This window comes from Tympanuchus pallidicinctus, unplaced genomic scaffold (genome assembly GCF_026119805.1).
Source record: "Tympanuchus pallidicinctus isolate F22 unplaced genomic scaffold, pur_lepc_1.0 scaffold22, whole genome shotgun sequence".
Classification (NCBI taxonomy): Eukaryota; Metazoa; Chordata; class Aves; order Galliformes; family Phasianidae; genus Tympanuchus; species Tympanuchus pallidicinctus.
Genome location: NW_026294739.1, coordinates 2,344,387 through 2,360,370, shown reverse-complemented (window position 1 = coordinate 2,360,370; position 15,984 = coordinate 2,344,387). Strand labels below are relative to the sequence as shown.

The window sequence follows — 15,984 nt, the reverse complement described above, 5'->3', positions numbered from 1 at the left end:
ATATCCTTTATGATTAACAGCTGAGGTCAGCTGTTGTGCAGATAGTCCCTTAGCATGCTGATACACTTTGAGAAGATGGGATGGGTGTATTGGATGGATGTATTGGTGACTTCAGCCACCCCACATGATGTAGAAGGCAGTTTGGTTTAAGTATAGGTAAAGAAAACTTCATTTCGTTTTATAATGCTGTCTTTGTTTCGTAGGATTCGGTGTGGGGGATGAACCACAGCTCACTACATTCAGTCTTTCAGACCAACCAGAGTAACAGCCAGCAATCGAATTTTGAAGCTGTACAGAGTGGGAAGAAAAAGAAGAAACAGAAAATGGTTCGAGCAGATCCCAGCTTGTTAGGTCTGTCTTTAAAACTAATCTTTTTTTTTCTGGGAAAAGCCTTAAGTAGTGTAGAAGTCTCGTTAACCTAAATGGAAATACTGAATTCTAACAGGCACAGTAGCTATTGAAGTCCTTAGGATTTGTTTCAGTATTGGAGTTCTTTAAATAATGCTTTAGTTTCATGGGAAACTGACTGAATATCTCTGCTGCTGGGGCAGAGTAGCCTCAAAGGAGTATGATACACAGAGCACAAGATAGTGATGTAAATCAGTGATTGCACCGCTTGATCAGAGGAGTCTCTTGTGCATTCTTTCTTTGCCCAAATACAGCCAGCAGATTAGGAACAGGAATCTTGTAAAGGACTTGTTTGTAGTCCTTGATGTAAGGATCAAGACAGACTTCCTCTGTCAGCAACGTGGTATGTACTGGGAATAAATTCAGCATGAACTTAAAAGTTGCCTTTAAAAAAAGGGGAGGGGGGATAGATTTGATCAAATTGTATTTCTGTGTTGTTTTAAACATTAGTATAGTCATTAGCACTTGATTTATGAGAGATGAAAAATAACTTTGGAGACTCTAAAGACCAGGTCTTCATGTACTGCAAGTGGTTGTTTTCTTAGAGAAGAAGCTGCGTGTTGTGGACGTGTGGCTGTTCCTTCAGATACCCTGGATTTCTAAGGGTGCAGTGGAACAAATATATTCCAGATAGATCTGAACAGTTTAGACATGTCAGCTAAGCTCCCTTTCCTCTTTGGAGCTGACCTATGCCTGTACTATTCAATTCATGCTAAGTATTTTTCACACTTACACAAAAGATTCTTTTAAAAGAAGAGCATGTCTTGTTTCTTGGTGATGATCAGTTGGCTTCTTGAGGCTTGGTTGCCTTTTTTCTTTCCTACCTTTCTACACAAGCTAACCATCTTAGTCAGAAAAGGTGGTCAGGGTATGAAGGGGGGGGAAAGAAAGATAGAATGTGATCACAGGTTCTGAATTTAAGGCAGTGAAGTTGCTGGCATCAATTAGTGGCCTTATTTCTTTATTGTCCATCTTTTTATGTGAGGACACTTGTCACGTTCCACTGCACTGTTCACACAGTCACAGAAATGTAGGGCTTGGAAGGCGACCTCTAGAAATGATCAAATCCAGCCCCCACTGATGGAAAGGTTAAGTGTCCTTAAGAAAGAAAGGTATAATGAGTCGTGTGGCATGCAGAGCTGAGCTGTGCTGTGGGATATATTGTGCCCACATCTGTGCTGCATGTGATAAATGGAGACTAGGGCACTGCACTGGGCATGTAACTGGTGCTGCACAGCTCATACTTGTCTAAAGCAGCTTAGTAATTGCCACACGCAAGAGACACTTCTAAAGCAGACAGAACCATTTTGTTTTTTCTTTCTTCTTTGTCCTCAACTAAATCAATGCTTTTCAATTATTAATTGGTAATTCCTACTTTGAAGCACATTGATCTCCTTGGAGTCCTCGCTTAAGCCTCTAGCAGATGCTAATCCAGTGAGTTCAGAGTGGGTCACCAGTTCAATTAAAAAAAAAAACAAAACAAAAAACACAGCAACAAGCAAAACATCTGCTCTTGTGATGTTGGGAAGAAATCACCAAGTGCAATTATGGCATTATGGCTGAGAGAACTACAGTGTTCAGCTTCTTAAATATGTGCAGCTTCTTAAATAGGATAAAAATGATTCCAAAAGTTTGTAGGTGACATACTGCCACGAGAGGGAGCCCGAACAATTCACTCAGACATACTGAGCAGGTGAAGGTGATGGCTGTGAAAAGCTGTTTGTTTTGTAGCATGGGGGAAGTTACGTAGCAGACTCAAGGCAATGAAATTGCTAGGTTTGTGTTAAGCAACCTTTACACAAAATAGATTAGTCTTCTTTCTTACACTTCGTATGAGATTGGTGCAAAAATAACAATGGGATTTCAGTGGCAAAGTTGCATCATGTGAAACATTAGAATTCTTCCTTTAGAAAATGATGACAAGAATGAGAAATAAATCAAAACGTCCTCAGTGCTGTTAAGAGTTTGGGTAGAAGTTCAGATGTATTTTGAGCCCTCTCTGTGGCCCTGTGTACTTCTGTGCACATTCATGTCATCTGTCTGAGCTAGGGGACTCTATTAAATCAACACAGCCATGGAAATGCATGGAATTTCTGCATGCACCTGTGCTTCAAAAGGAAGGAGTGGAATTGCTCACTGCTCCTGAAGTGCTGAGCATGAACAGCACTGCCATTCTGAGTTCACGGAGCACGTTTCTACCTCTTGACTGTGTAAGTGCTGTGATGGGCACTTTCAAGTACACTTGACCCAAACACGCTGCCTTCTGAGGGGCTGCCAAGCCACATCTGCACAGTGCCTAGGTCTGGCACTAGCTCTTCAGGTACCTCCTCAATGGAAGTTGGGGCTGTGATTCTGCTGGTTGTGATACTTGGCTAAGTATACACTTTATCTTTGACTTACTAAAGAGAAAAAAAAAAACAGCAATCTGGGTAACTACATCTGTCCATATGCAGTTTTCCTTTGGGTTTTTACTTGGTTTTTACTATTCACTTTAACAGCTGCTGCATGCAACAGCTGCATTGCATCATGTAAAGCATACCGCAGCCAGATTTAACACGACTTCATTTTGGCTTACAGGGTTTTCAGTGAATGCCTCATCAGAGCGGCTCAACATGGGAGAAATAGAGACTTTGGAAGACTACTGAGCATGTGCAAATCAACTGGCTTTTGCTGCATCTGTTAACCCTGGATTCTCCATTTTGGACACAGTATTCTCCACCATGCGTTCTTCTTCGCCTCGCAGTGAATCACAGAATCGGTCATCTCAGGCTGCTGCTTCTGGCTCCAACAAACCCTTTCTGCCCAGGACTGCACAGGCGTTGTTCCTGCTGTCTTGAGAATCTGCTTGGGAGTCAAGTGAACTTTGTTCAGAGTCCTGGGAGGGTGGGAGATTGGATTTGTTCACAACAAAGCTCATTTGGGCAGCAAGCTTTCACTGTGCTGTGATTTCTTCTACTGACATACCTGGAAAAAAAATCAATCGGGATTCTGCAAAAACCGTTGCTTCTCTCTCCTGGTTCCTCTTACCACATCCAACACTTGCAGTCGTGAAGAGAGAGTTTGTGGTTAACAGATGTTGGTCAAAAACAAAATGCCACACAGATACTGACTTCTGCGCTCCTTCAGGGCAAGAGGTGCTCTCCCAGCCAGGAGTTGCATTCATAAGCTAACCTTAGAACTGGCAACAGCAGGAGAAGGGCGGTGGCGGGCACAGTTTAGCTTGGGTTGGTTTGAAGTTGCACACCCCCCTGCCAGCCCTTCTCAGCACATTATTTTTGGAGGGAACGCTCGAGTGTCTTCGTTAGGTGGTGATGTTGAAGCTGGTGGAGTTTCCTGTCAGCATATCCAGCCTTCTTTGGACAAGTGGGGACTTGTGCTCTCGTGGGGAGGAAGAGGGGTGATATCTCTTCTTTCGGGTTGAATCTATCCCTTAAATGGTACCTTCTGAGGGTTAGGACCAGTCTATTTTGAGCTCTTCTCCTGCAAATTTGTCTCGTTTAAGAGACGGTAGGATCTTTACCATGTGGATCTCTAGTCTTTGGTGTGAGTGAACACTGGCTTTCACATCTGTACTCCCACAGTCTTAGCTAGTTGTCATTTCCAACAGCGCTTTGGTTAACAAGCGGAGATGCCTTTTGTAATGGAAAGAGACTGTGGAGGGCGAAGCTAAGTGCAGTGACAGCCCTGCTCACCTTCTACATGTAAAACTGCATCACGCGCCTTCACTCGGATCCATAATGTTTAAGTATGGAATCGCAACCTTCTCTCTCACCAGAAGATTGCCACCGCCTTCCTTTCTCCACCCACCCACGTGCACACACCACACAACAAACCTAAAACTGCCAAATGCACTTAGTTTCAGCCCCCTGGTCCCGTCTCCCATTCCCAGAGGGGTACAACCTGCAAAGGGAGCTACGCTGCAGGTTCGGTGGAGGTGTATGAAGGTCTCTGTCATCACTGCCTAAAGAAAACAGTTTGAGTTGCTCAAGAGCAGTTTGGCTTTGAATTTTATTTTGTTTGATTTATTCATTTTTTGGGGTCACCTTCTCCTCCTCCTCTCTCTTCCCCCAGCCCCCAAACGTGTACAGTAACTATACAGAGACTGCTGCAGACTTGTATATAGTTTTTGGATCCAATAGCATGGAGAGACTTGGAACTGTCGCAAATCTGGTCTCCCTGTCTCCTTTGCTTTGTAAATTCATAAAAGGGGGAAGAGGGGTAGTTAAAATGTTTACAAAACTTTAAACTCCCTCTGAACTTTTGCCAGTGTGGGAGGGGAGGGAAAGAGAGAACTTAAATAAAACCTGGTTGTATTATATCTGAGAGCAAATTTTCTGCTTGCTTTTGTCGAAGCTGAGTTTTGAGATAATTCCTGGTGCTAAAACTGACCCCAAACTCAACTCTCATCAGCTTTCATCATGAAATGCACAGCATCTGGAACAACTGCTGCCTTATTTGTTCCCCAGTGAGGAACACTGGTGGGTTTTTTCCTACTTGATAATTTTAGAGTTCAAATAAACAGCAGTCAGTTGAGATTGGACAGCACTGACAAGAAAGCTTTAGTTTTTGTCCCTCTCTCTGCTTACAAGAACGTGTGCATGCCCACTTATTAATGCAGGAGAGGTGAAGCCATGGCTGGCTTTCTGTTAGTGCAAACCTGTGCTCGTGGAGCCTTCTTTCTGCCAGTTGGTAACCACCCTCACTCCAATTCCCTTCTCTAAAGGAGAGCTTTTATTCCCCTCCTGATGTAATGGCCACACAGGCATCTTGCAGGCTTCCCTTCCTAGACTAAAGCTTATTTTCTTTTTTTTCTGCTGCTTGATTTTGAGTGGAAAGTGCCAGTAAAGACTAATGAGGAATGTTCTTCAGCCATCCACGTGACAAGAAATACCGAGTTGGTAAAGAACTAACTTGCATGGTCCTGAGTTATGTGTAGCTGTGGTCTTAGAACCGTTTGTGTCCAGGCTGGTAACTTGTTTTGAAGTTCTAATTCACCTTAGTGTACAAGCTGTCTGCTTCTGAAGTGCTTGGTTTTTAACGGTACGATCTCATTTCTGCAAGCTAATTTTGGAATACTACAATAAGCAAAAGCCTGATAATTTCCAGCTCAGTCGGAGAACACGGCCAATTCGGCAATGGCTGAACGCAGCAGTGCACGCAGGGAAAAGGTGTGCTGACTTGTCATGCCCCGAGGACCTTGTGGGGCTTCAGAGAGCCTGCAGGTAATGGACCAGGAGGGAAGAGATCTTGTTCTCAAGTATTTAATATGCTGACTTGTATTGCTGCATGAAGGTAAGATGATGTGTTCAGTCGTGCTCAGGTCGCCTTGCCCTCCTTGTCCCCCTCTGGGTCAAAAAGGGCCTGTTTGGGAACAGAGCTCATTGTTTCGGTAGAGTTGGGAAGATGAGCTACAGCACTGCGTCTGTAGGCCGTGCATTTATGCACCTCAGTCTCCTTTTCAGACAGGACGTGAACCTGGATGGCTAACGGGGCTGTGCTGGGCTCTGAAAGATGATGTGGAGTTTGATGCCACAGATCTGAGGTTTCTTTTGAGCATGTGTCACCGGTGTTATAATCCCAAACTTCTCGCTTTGCTGCAGGGGCAGTGTGCAGTCCTTTGTTTTCCTGTGTCCCCTCGCAGCAAAGCACCGTCACCAAGAATGGCACCAGGCAGTGCTGTTAAAGGGCAGCAGAGCTGGGTCTGGCTTCTTGTCAGCCAAAATGCAGAGGGAGCCCTTCCCAGAAAACTCTGCATCTGTAACATGATAAAACCATTATGTTTTCAGGTCAGAAAGGACTGATGTTGGGGATGAACAGAAGTGAAATATTTCATCCTCATACCATCTTGTTGCAATAATTTTTTAAAATACTCAGAATTCCCCTGCTGGCAAACCGAAGTGCCCTCCCTTGGTTCACTTTGCTCTTTCCCAAGTCTCTATCAGTGCACGTGTGACTGAAAACCAACCTGTTTCCTCTGCTGGGGAGCTCTTGTGAACCCATCTGGAGGCAGAACCGAGGGAGCAAGGGCTGAGTGCTGTGGGAGGAGGCAGTGCCTGTTCAGAGCAGCTCGGAGGAGGATGCTGCTGTGGTATGGCACAGCACGTCCACTGGAGGACACCACGAAGGGGCAGTTGTGGCTGCTAGTCCACCTCTGGTCTACCCAAAAAAAAAGGATGCCGTGGAGCTGCTCTGCCTCTGTCTTAAAGTATTAAGTTAAAAAGATGGAGGCCTTTGTTCTTTTGCTGTGCCCATCTGGGCCAGACCACCCCTGCCCTGCACACAGGAGACCCCATCCCTCGTGGTGGCTCAGTTTTGGGTGTCTGCCCCAATGCAGCTCGTGTTGTCCCACGCTGCCTGTGGGTGGGCATCCTGAGCGCATCCCACGGCTCAGGGATGGCTTTGCCAACAGCTGCCCCGTGTGCTGGTGGCAGGGACCCTGCAAATGGCCTCGCTGCCTTATGGCTTGGAGGCACAGGTCCTGGAGGGTGGAGCTGCCTTGGGAGGAGGTGTGCTGGGGAGGCAGGGAGAGAGGGAGTCTGCTGGGCTGCGCGCTCTCTGTCCACTTGCTGTTGTGAAGGAATTTTTGACCTGACCAGACCCAGCTTTTTATTATACCGGCGACATTTCCGACTTGTTTCCTACTTGGAGGAGTTCAAGAATTTCTGCCAGCACTTTTCCAGAGGGAAGCCATGCCCTGCCACAGAGCCCTGCGCCCGCTCCTGCTGACACTGTGCCTCCTGCTGCCCGCTGCGCTGGCAGGTAAGGATCTGCGTCTGCATTTGAACTCCAAAAGAAGAGGAGATGCTCACTCAGCTCTGCTCTCCTCCTGTCGCTTCGTCCTTCTTTTCCTCCTTAAAAACTGCTGTACGTATTTATTGAAATATGGTTGAGTGGTGGAAGTTGATTTTGGAGTCGGTGGGTAGTGCTGAGTAAGAACGTCCTCTCCATCCTGAGTCCAGGTTTCTGTTGGGGAAACCTGAATAAATCTGTCACTTCTGTTAGGCTGAGTAGCAGCAGTGCTTGTGTGAGTGCTGGTGGCTGCAGCCCAGGAGCCGGGTGTGCTGCAGGACATGGCTGTGCTCTGCAGCTGGTGGGGCTGCTTGTTTGTTTGCTGATCGTGGTGGGAAAGCATTCTGAATCATGGAGAGACACGTTCTCCTCCAGCTCAAGACTGTGCCGATCTCTGGTGCCTTCTGTGCTCTCCCTGCAGCACAGCACTTCACCAGTGCTGCAAGTACAGCAATGAAAGCATCTGTGACAACACTGAGCTCAGTCTAAAGCTGAGCGGTGTGCATGGTTTGGGTTTCCACCCAGAGGTGGCTATAATGAACGGCCTGAAACAGCAAACAGGCTGTGAGGGGAGCAGGGTTGGTGTGAGCCCTGCTGCGTTGGGCACTCTTTGTTGAGGAGGTTGTCAACCTTGGCCCCATCTGCTCCCCTTAGAGCCTCTGAAATGCAGACGGGACCTAATGAGTGGCTCAGGCCGGTGTGACAGCAGAGCACAGCGCTCACTTTCCTGAATTGTTCGGACTTCCAAGAGCTGGAGGAAGGCTGCAGCTCCCTCGCAGCCTGTTCTTACGTTGTGCCCAGCAGGAGGGCCTGGCTGGCAGCCGTGCATGTCTGTGTTTGGAGGGGCTGTTCTACAGGGAGAGGAGCTGAGCACTGCACCTGGCCCTGTCTGCAGGGACGGAGCAGCAGCACTGCCGCTGGTGTTCCCTGCATCCCACTGCTTTGAGATGACTTTTTTCTGGGAAACCTTTGAAAGTAGCTACTAAGTAAGCCTTAAAAACTGGATACGTTCCTTCTCAAACACCGGGCTCTGGTTTTCCTTTACTGCAGCATTGATCATTTAAGCACCAAGTTTCAGTTTGTTCTGTGCTTGTGCTCCCAGGAGCAGTGGCAGTGCTCCTCCCACAGACCAGGTGAGGTCTTTGTCTTAACTGCTTGCTTTTGCTCTGCAGACATCAGCTGCTTTTCAGTGCAACTGTGAGCTGGAAATTCTTCACCTCTACCTTAACTTCCCCCCGTTGGCTCTCCCTGTGGGGCTGGGAGCTTTGCACTGGTGGATGTGTGCTGGGATGCTGGAGCACAGCAGAGGCTCAGTGCTAACTCTTTCCTTTCAAATGTGTGAGGCCTCCTTACGTTTGTTCTGTGCTACCTCTGAGCTGGGCCCTGGGGAATAAGCAGAGGCTGTGAGCTACCCCAGAGCAGAACAGTTCTCTGCTGTGTACAAACAGTTACCCATCCCTGTCCTGTGCTCAGGGCTTTTAGGCACAGTGGAATTTTTCTGCATCTCACCGTGTTAGAAAAGGAAATTTCCTGCCTTGTGCTGACCAAGAAGGGAAGAGCATGCAGGCAGCGCTCTGGGTGCACACACACACACACACACACACACACACACACACGCAGCCCAGCCTTTCTGTAAACAAGTTCCTTTCACATTCATCAGAACCGCAGCTCGCACTTGCAGTGCTGCACACCACAGGCTGCCCTTTGTGCTCCATCAAGGCCTCCTTTCAGCCCTGCTCTGGCTCCATGCCTGCTGCGGCTACCTGGGGCCGGCCAGCCCCTGCCCTCCGTGTCGGCACAGCCCTGCTCAGCACGGCCTTCCTGTCCTCATGGACGCGGTTTCCATATCTGGGCAGCAGAGCTTTGTGCGGGCGCTGCTGGGCTGTGTGCTTCCCTGAACGCTGCCATCGGGGCTCTGCAACTCCAGAAAGTTGGCATGCCTCTGAGCTGCTGAGCTCTTCCCAGGGCTGCATCTGTGCAATGTGGGAAAGCAGCAGAGCCCCGCAGCATGCATCATCTACTGCAACTGGAAGAGATCAAACGGGGGGACTTCTGCACCTCCAAATGCTTTCCAGTTCCTCTTCCTTCAAACATAGGTGGCACTTAATGCTACAGCAAGGCGAGACTGCAAAGAGAGACTGTCTGCTCTTACTAAAGCTGATTTCTTTACAACTGCCTGAAGGATGGGGTGGGGGTTGGCCTCTGCTCGTGGGTAACAGTGGTAGGATGAGAGGAGGATGGCATTCAGCTGTGCCAGGGCAAGGTCAGGTTGGGTATTAAGACAAATTTCCTCTCCGAAAGAGCAGTGAGGCACCTGCACAGCTGCCCTAGGAGCGGGGCAGCCACCATTCCTGGATGGGTTCAAGGAAAGGGTGGATGTGCACTGAGGGATGTGGGTCAGTGGTTGGACTGAGTGGTCCTTCCAACCTTCATGATTCTGCAGGTTCAGAGCCCCGTGTGAAAGGGCAGGGCAGCAGGAGGGCTCTGCAAGGCCTTGCTTTGAGTAGTGTGTTTTGTGTCTGAATGCTGATGTGGGCTCCTGGATTTTTGTTTTGAGCTTGCATGGAAATACATTACACTGTAGCGGGGTGGTCTGGGGAGGAAAGAGACAGAGCAGGAGATGACTCTCATTATGCTAAAGGGGAAAAGAATGGGAGAAGGCCTCATCCGAGGACTCTTTTCTGATTTTGTTCTCAAGGGTAATACAGTGAGAGGGTTATTAGGAAGCTCTTGAAGTTTGAGCACTAGGATGTGAGAAGTAAATAGTTTGTAAACTTCTTAAAGCTGCAGTCATTCCAGCAGATCTGTCCAGGCTGGATGCAGCTCTTTGTAGACAACTGGCTCAGCACAGATGCTCCTTGCAAATTACTGACACTTGTCATCTCCTGGACGAAGTTACTGGGCTGGAGGTGGAGAGTTACACCAGAAGGCAGCAGGTCACCTCCTTGTAACCAGTGTAAAAAGGTGCAAACATCTGCAGCAGAGAAGAAAAGCCCCGGGGTTCTGAAAGGATGTGAGCTGTGGAATTTGGCATCAAGTCAACCTGTGAGTGGCTGTGAGTGATGGACGGCTGTGCGACACTCAGGGTACAGCAGGTGCACCGCCTCTTGTCAGGCACACGAGCAGCTGTCCTCCTGGAGCACGTGCTTTTCTGTCCCTGCAGGCATCACCCTGTGGAGGGGGAACATCTTACTGTCATCTGTTGACAGACCTTGGGGGTAACGAGGTCTTGAAGTCAGCCTGTGTGGGAAGTGGTGCTCACTGGTGTTGGACGGCGCGTGGTCCAACCCTGAGGGCCCTTCAGATTTGTTCCTCCTTGTGAAGGTTTTCCCAGCCTTACCTTTCAGCTATCCAGTACCTGGGGTGCAGGAACCTCATTGCTGTGCAGGCTCACCAAGGGTGGCACACAGCTGCTTTGTGTCGCCTTTGGTGCCTCTGGATCCCCCCACAGTCCATGTAGCTGTTATCTCAATGGGTCTCTGTATTGATCAGCAAACCCGTTCTGTTATTTCTTTGTAGTGTAGTAACCACTATCTTTGTTTTTCTGGCCTCAGCCATAGCAACTATTGCAGAGAGGATGGGTATGCAGTGCAGTAGGGGAGAAAGAAGAGGTGCCATCCAATTGGCCTGCTGGCCAACACTGGGTTACTCCTAGTCTGTTTTTCTCTGTGTTCCACCTCTGTGCCGTAAAACCCCAATAATTCAGATTGTTCCATGTCTTTCCCTGAAGTGCTTCCAAGTGTGTTTGGGTGTTCTGTGGAGTGTCAGTACTGCGGTGTTGAGGGCAGTTACTGCTGGGTGAGATCCCGCAGGGCAGCAGGCAGCGCAGGGGCACCCACTCATACCCACTGTGTGCCCTCCTGCTGAGCTGCCCTGGGGCAAAGCAACCCTACAGGTGCTGAGGGTGGGTTTCCTTACAGCTGGCTCTGACCCTGAGGCTGGCACATAACTCAGGTGTTGCACACCTTGCCCTTGTGATGGACAATGTGTTTGAGTGTAGCTCAGTAGCTCTTTATTTCTACAACTTCATTTTGTGAACAGAAGCAGCAGATGCTACTTTGCCATTTATACTTGGCTTTCAAGTTTCAAGACCTCTGTCCAGGTCTTAAAACTCACCAAGATCATTTAAAAAAAAAATAATAAATTAGATTGCTTCCTCCTTCCTTGGCTGTCAGAAAGAAGTCCTGTGCCCTGCTCTGAGAGCTGCTGTGATTTCTCCAGAAGCAACCTGTGCCTACAGGGGCTACAGAAGAGATCTCTGGGACGTGGTACTCTGTGGAAGGGATGCACATCTCCAGCCCTGCAGGATGGGGTGGGAGAGGCCCTGCTGAGGGTATCGGTGTTTCTGGGGAGCCACTGTGGGGCACAGAAATCTTGTAGGGAACCCAGGATGCTGCCTCTGACGTGGGGATCATAGATGGGCTGAGTGTGTGAAGATGCAGCGTTGCTGCCGCTCCACAGTGCTGCCCCGGGTGGGTCACTGTGGGAATTGCAGAGCTCAGCCTGAGGTTGCTGGGCTGCTGTGGGGCCAGAGCTAAGCTGGGAGCTCAGTGAAAGTCTTGTCGTGTCCTTGGGCACAGAAAGGTCTTTCCTGATCTACCCCAGAGCAGCGCTCTGGTTCTGCAGGCGGCTCTGAGGAAGGTCAGAGCTGCTCCTTGGTGCTTGCTGGAACGTGAGGTGCTGCTGCCGAGCGTAGTGCAGTGCCTGGAGCTGATCCTCCGGTGCTCGCCCCTCCTGCAGAGGCAGCCCCACAGGGGCTCTGGGCAGCCTCGCAGGGCTCGCTGTGCTGCTGCCGGCTGACCCCGTCCCTCCGGCGCACGGCAGCTCTGTGCCTCGTCCCACGCCGTCGGCTCTGACTCTTCTGTCCTTCCCTTCCCGGCGCGGAGAACCGCCGTCTCGGTTCAGTTGTCCCGGCGTTGGACGCTGCTCGTTCTTTCCCGTCTCTCCCCGTCGCGGTGTGACATTCCCAGCGGTTTCACAGGGAGCGGTGGAATGTCTCCTGCCGCCGCCAGGGCCCACCTCAACAAGCCGGGCATTGATGGCGGCGCTGCGCTCAGCCACACGCAAACAGGGAGGGCTGTGGCGCGTTCCCCAACCCCAGGGGGGGAAGGAATAACAGGATGCGAAGGGCAGCATCAGAGCGCGGTGCCGCTTTCATCTCCCGGCGCGGTGTGGGGGTGCAGGGGGAGCTGGGGCTCCCAGCGGGGTCTGTGTGCTGCGCATCCTCTGCACGCCCGACCCGAGCCACCCGCACACAGCCGTGACCGCGGCGGTTCCTCTCCCAGCAGAGCACCCACGGGGCCCGCTGCCCACGCTGTGGAACGAGCCGGCCGAGCTGCCCTCCGGATCCGGCCCCTTCGATGCCACCACCACCGCACGGCTCTCCGATGCCACCGCCTTTGCCCCGTACACCTCCGAGCTGGAGCCCGAGGACACCACCCACCTGCACCGGCTCGATGCTGGGGACGGTACGGGGCTGCCGTTCGGGAAATGCTCGCTGTGCGTTTGTTCTTTCTGGGCTGTCATCTCCTGGCAGGGGGCTGGAGGTGGCCTGCACCCTCCTCCATACTGCTGTTGGGAGGCACTGCCTGCTCAGGGCCGTCTCCCTGCGGACAGGTCTTGCTGTGCAATGCCCACCAGCCCCAGAGCAACTGCCATGACCTCCTCCTGCCCCGTGTCTGCGCTTGGCACTGCTGCAAACACCTGAGCCCGGGCAGGAGTGTGCCTGAAATTCTGCCCTTGAAAACAGGGTGTCAGCAACTCCACTGGCACCTCAACTACAGCAGCCCGCTGCTGCACAACAAGCATGCTCTGGGAGTGGATGTAACAGGAAAGCAGAGTGCTGAGCATCCCATTTGTGCTGGCTTCCACGTCCCTGGCGGCTGGCTTGGGACTGGGGGCCAGGCAGGAGCCCAAGGATGGGGCCACACTGCAGCTGTAAGGGGGCACAAGTACTGGGACACTTTGGGGGGGAAGATGACAGGAGGGTGTCCTGGGGGCCACGGTGCACAGGGCAAAAGGGGTGAACTCCACTGCCCTTCCCCTCAGGACCCCTCAGCCTCACCCCACTGTGATTTCTGTCCCTGCAGGCTCGCTGGGGCCCGGAGCTATCGGTGCCATTGTCATCGCCTCCCTCCTGGGTACATCTGTGCTCGTGGCCTTGGTTGTCATCACGCTGAGAAAGTTCTCTGCCTCCTGAACTCAATAAAAGATTTCTGTACCACAACACTCCTCTGTCTGCTCCCCATCTGCTGCACTGACTTTGCTCCTCGTGTGCAGCTCTGCTGGGAGCACTGAGCCCCTGGCAGCTCCACGGCAGCGGTATCAGCCCACAGCTGGGTGGGCTACAGAGGTAATGGTGCTGGGGATCGCTTTGCACAGCATCCCTTGGTGGGAAAGGGTTGCTCAGGTGTTGTAAATCATCCCAACTCTCCCCATGTATCACCCGGCCCATGTTCTCATCCCTCCCTTCTTCCACCCCTCGCCTGCGCTTCCATTCCCCTCAGTGGTTGCACTGTGGCGGGGACCTGCGGCGCTGACAGGGAGGAAGGAGATGCTGGCACGCTGCTGTGGCGCTGGCTCACTCAGCTGTATTTCATCACACAGAAAACGAGACGACGAGAAGTTCCCCTCAGTGCCCTGCAGCAGCCTGGCAGAGGCTGTGGGAGCTGCAGCTGCACACCCATGAAAAGGCATGCATGGCCGGGTCTGAGGAAATAACACTGGATGCCACTTGGTGCCTGGAAATGGCACAGCCTGTGCTTAAGGTTTGAAGTCATCAGAAGTCACAACAGAGCTGGAGCGAGTCCAGGGTGTGAGGGGACAGCGCGTGGGCAGCCATAGGCCCCTCTCCTTCCCACAGGCAACACAGCCAGGTGCTGGTATCCTGATAGTGGGGAATCTGGGCCCCTCCACTGGTGAACAGCTGCTTCTGGTGGGTGAGGGAGCACTTCTGTACTGTTAAGCAGCCCCTGTGGGGCTTCAGCACAGGGCTGTGCTGGCTGTGGCTCTGCTAAACTGGATGGGCTGTGATGTACTCAGTTCAGTGGGTAACTCAGAGGGCTGCCTGAGGCTGGAGCTCCTCTGGGGTTCGCGTGGGAGATCTTGCAGCTGCTGCCAGGTCTGAACCTGGACCCGGAGGTCTGATTGTGCTCAGACAGTGCTTGTGGTGTGCTCTTCTGGGGGCCTGACTTGGGGCATCCCCATCAGGTGAGCCCACTGCATCAAGCTGGAGGCTGTAGACCTGTCCCAGCCCTCCCTGGGGCCCTGTGTGTGTGGTGGCATGGAGCTGGCCCAAGGGCGGACCCCCTTCTGTGCTCCTTTTGTTACAGCAGCTTCCCCCAGCTGCATCCTGGGCTCACTGCACAGCTCTCACATAACCAGGACCCCACACTGATCTGTGTCCCCTTCTGGAATACAGCCCGCACACCACTGCAGCACACGGCAGTGCCTGGAAGACTCCTTGCTGCGTTACAGAAATGCCCAATAATCCTGATTCCATAACGGGTGGTGGCTGCAGCTCAGGAGCAGCACAGCCCAAGCTGTACGCCCAGTGCTCTCTGCTGTGGTCACATGTGGGGCTGTTTGGGGCGCTGTGCCCTGGGCTTCATGCGATGCTCAGTGCCACAACTGGAGCAAGTGATGGTCTGGCTCTGCTTGCAGCAGAGGACTGCGTATTTACATGAACTGTACAGGGAGGCTGCACGCAGCTGGAGGTGTGGGTTACGAGCATGCAGGCGTGTTGCTGAGCCTTCTACCGTGCAGCACAGCAGCTCCAGGGGTGCTGTCATTCACTGCATGCTGCTTGCCCGCTGGCACTCCTGGAGCCCTGCAGCACGCCGCGGTAGGTGCAGCAGAGACCATGAGCAGCCTGTCTTCCCAAAAGCACCGGATCAGCCTGGGAAAGCCATGGTGCCATGCCTCTGCAGCAGCTGAGGGAGGGGATGAGCCATGAGGCAGGGCCCAGATGCACTTTGAGGCCTTCAGGTGAGCAGGAACGGAGGTTGGGGCCTCTGAGGTGAGGCTGCTGGTAGAGCAGGGCTTTCAGAGCACATCAGAGCGTTGGGGAGCAGGTCGAGGGTCTACCCAGGAGATGCCTTCATCAACTTCATTGGGGAAATGGAGTCCTGGGGGCTTCTCCCAAGCCTGGTGCCAGAGGGCTGTGTGAAGCGATGTGAGACGATTCCTCCACCGGAATTCCCATCCCTATGAGGTGCGGCTTTAAGAGAGCCCCGAACTCAAATGGTAGCAATGAGGTGCGAGTGGACGATGCTAATTGCTGAGTTCCATTTGCTGCCCCAGGTTCCCTTGGTTGGCACCCAGGGCCTTCATGTGGTGCCAGTTTGGGCTCACACTCTTTGGAAAGGGATGATTTCAGCCAGCTCGAAGCACTGCTTTCCAAGGAGGGCTCAGCACTGTAGAAAGCACAGCAGGCCGCCTGGGAACTGAGGTCCATGCGTTCAAGGGTGGACATGCTTGGTGTGGCACACCAGGTCCCGTGCCACGGCCCCCAGCACCGCCACCGTGTCCCCCCAGCTGGCAGCCTCTGTCCTCTGCTCCTCTCCCAGGCTGCTCCCCACGCTCGGGGATGCCAGCAGTCATTGGCGGCTCCTGCTGCCCAGTTTCCTCCGCTGGCTGTCATCTGACTTGTGCACCCGGAAACATTCCTTCAAGTTCTGGGCACGGATTTTGGGGTTCAGGATCTCCTCCCCGATAGAACTGGGGAACCAGCCCCTCTCCTGGTCGTGAAGCCGCTCCCCAAATATCCAGCCTAAGCAGAGACAGAGA

General features: G+C 52.0%; 3 protein-coding genes across 22 annotated transcripts in view; 2 read left to right on the top strand and 1 right to left on the bottom strand.

Moving 5' to 3' along the window:
- The window catches only part of GIGYF2 (GRB10 interacting GYF protein 2), a 73,076-nt gene extending 68,350 nt beyond the window's left edge, over positions 1-4,726 (top strand). For all 19 annotated transcript variants that reach the window (XM_052687355.1, XM_052687364.1, XM_052687356.1 and 16 more), the window contains 2 exons: positions 204-351; positions 2,986-4,726. In XM_052687355.1, the coding sequence (XP_052543315.1) occupies positions 204-351; positions 2,986-3,053 (216 nt within the window). In that variant the 3' untranslated portion in view covers positions 3,054-4,726. The remainder of the gene's footprint in view (positions 1-203; positions 352-2,985) is intronic.
- A 110-nt stretch (positions 4,727-4,836) lies between these two features.
- On the top strand, positions 4,837-13,423 carry SNORC (secondary ossification center associated regulator of chondrocyte maturation). Its single transcript, XM_052687444.1, has 3 exons — positions 4,837-7,167; positions 12,483-12,665; positions 13,287-13,423. Exons 1-3 carry the CDS (start codon positions 7,098-7,100, stop codon positions 13,394-13,396), a joined length of 363 nt encoding a protein of 120 aa, XP_052543404.1. The 5' UTR covers positions 4,837-7,097; the 3' UTR covers positions 13,397-13,423.
- Positions 13,424-13,767: 344 nt separating this feature from the next.
- NGEF (neuronal guanine nucleotide exchange factor) overlaps positions 13,768-15,984 on the bottom strand; it is a 45,769-nt gene continuing 43,552 nt past the window's right edge. For both annotated transcript variants that reach the window (XM_052687388.1, XM_052687389.1), the window contains one exon: positions 13,768-15,967. In XM_052687388.1, coding sequence (XP_052543348.1) covers positions 15,795-15,967 — 173 coding nt within the window. In that variant the 3' untranslated portion in view covers positions 13,768-15,794. The remainder of the gene's footprint in view (positions 15,968-15,984) is intronic.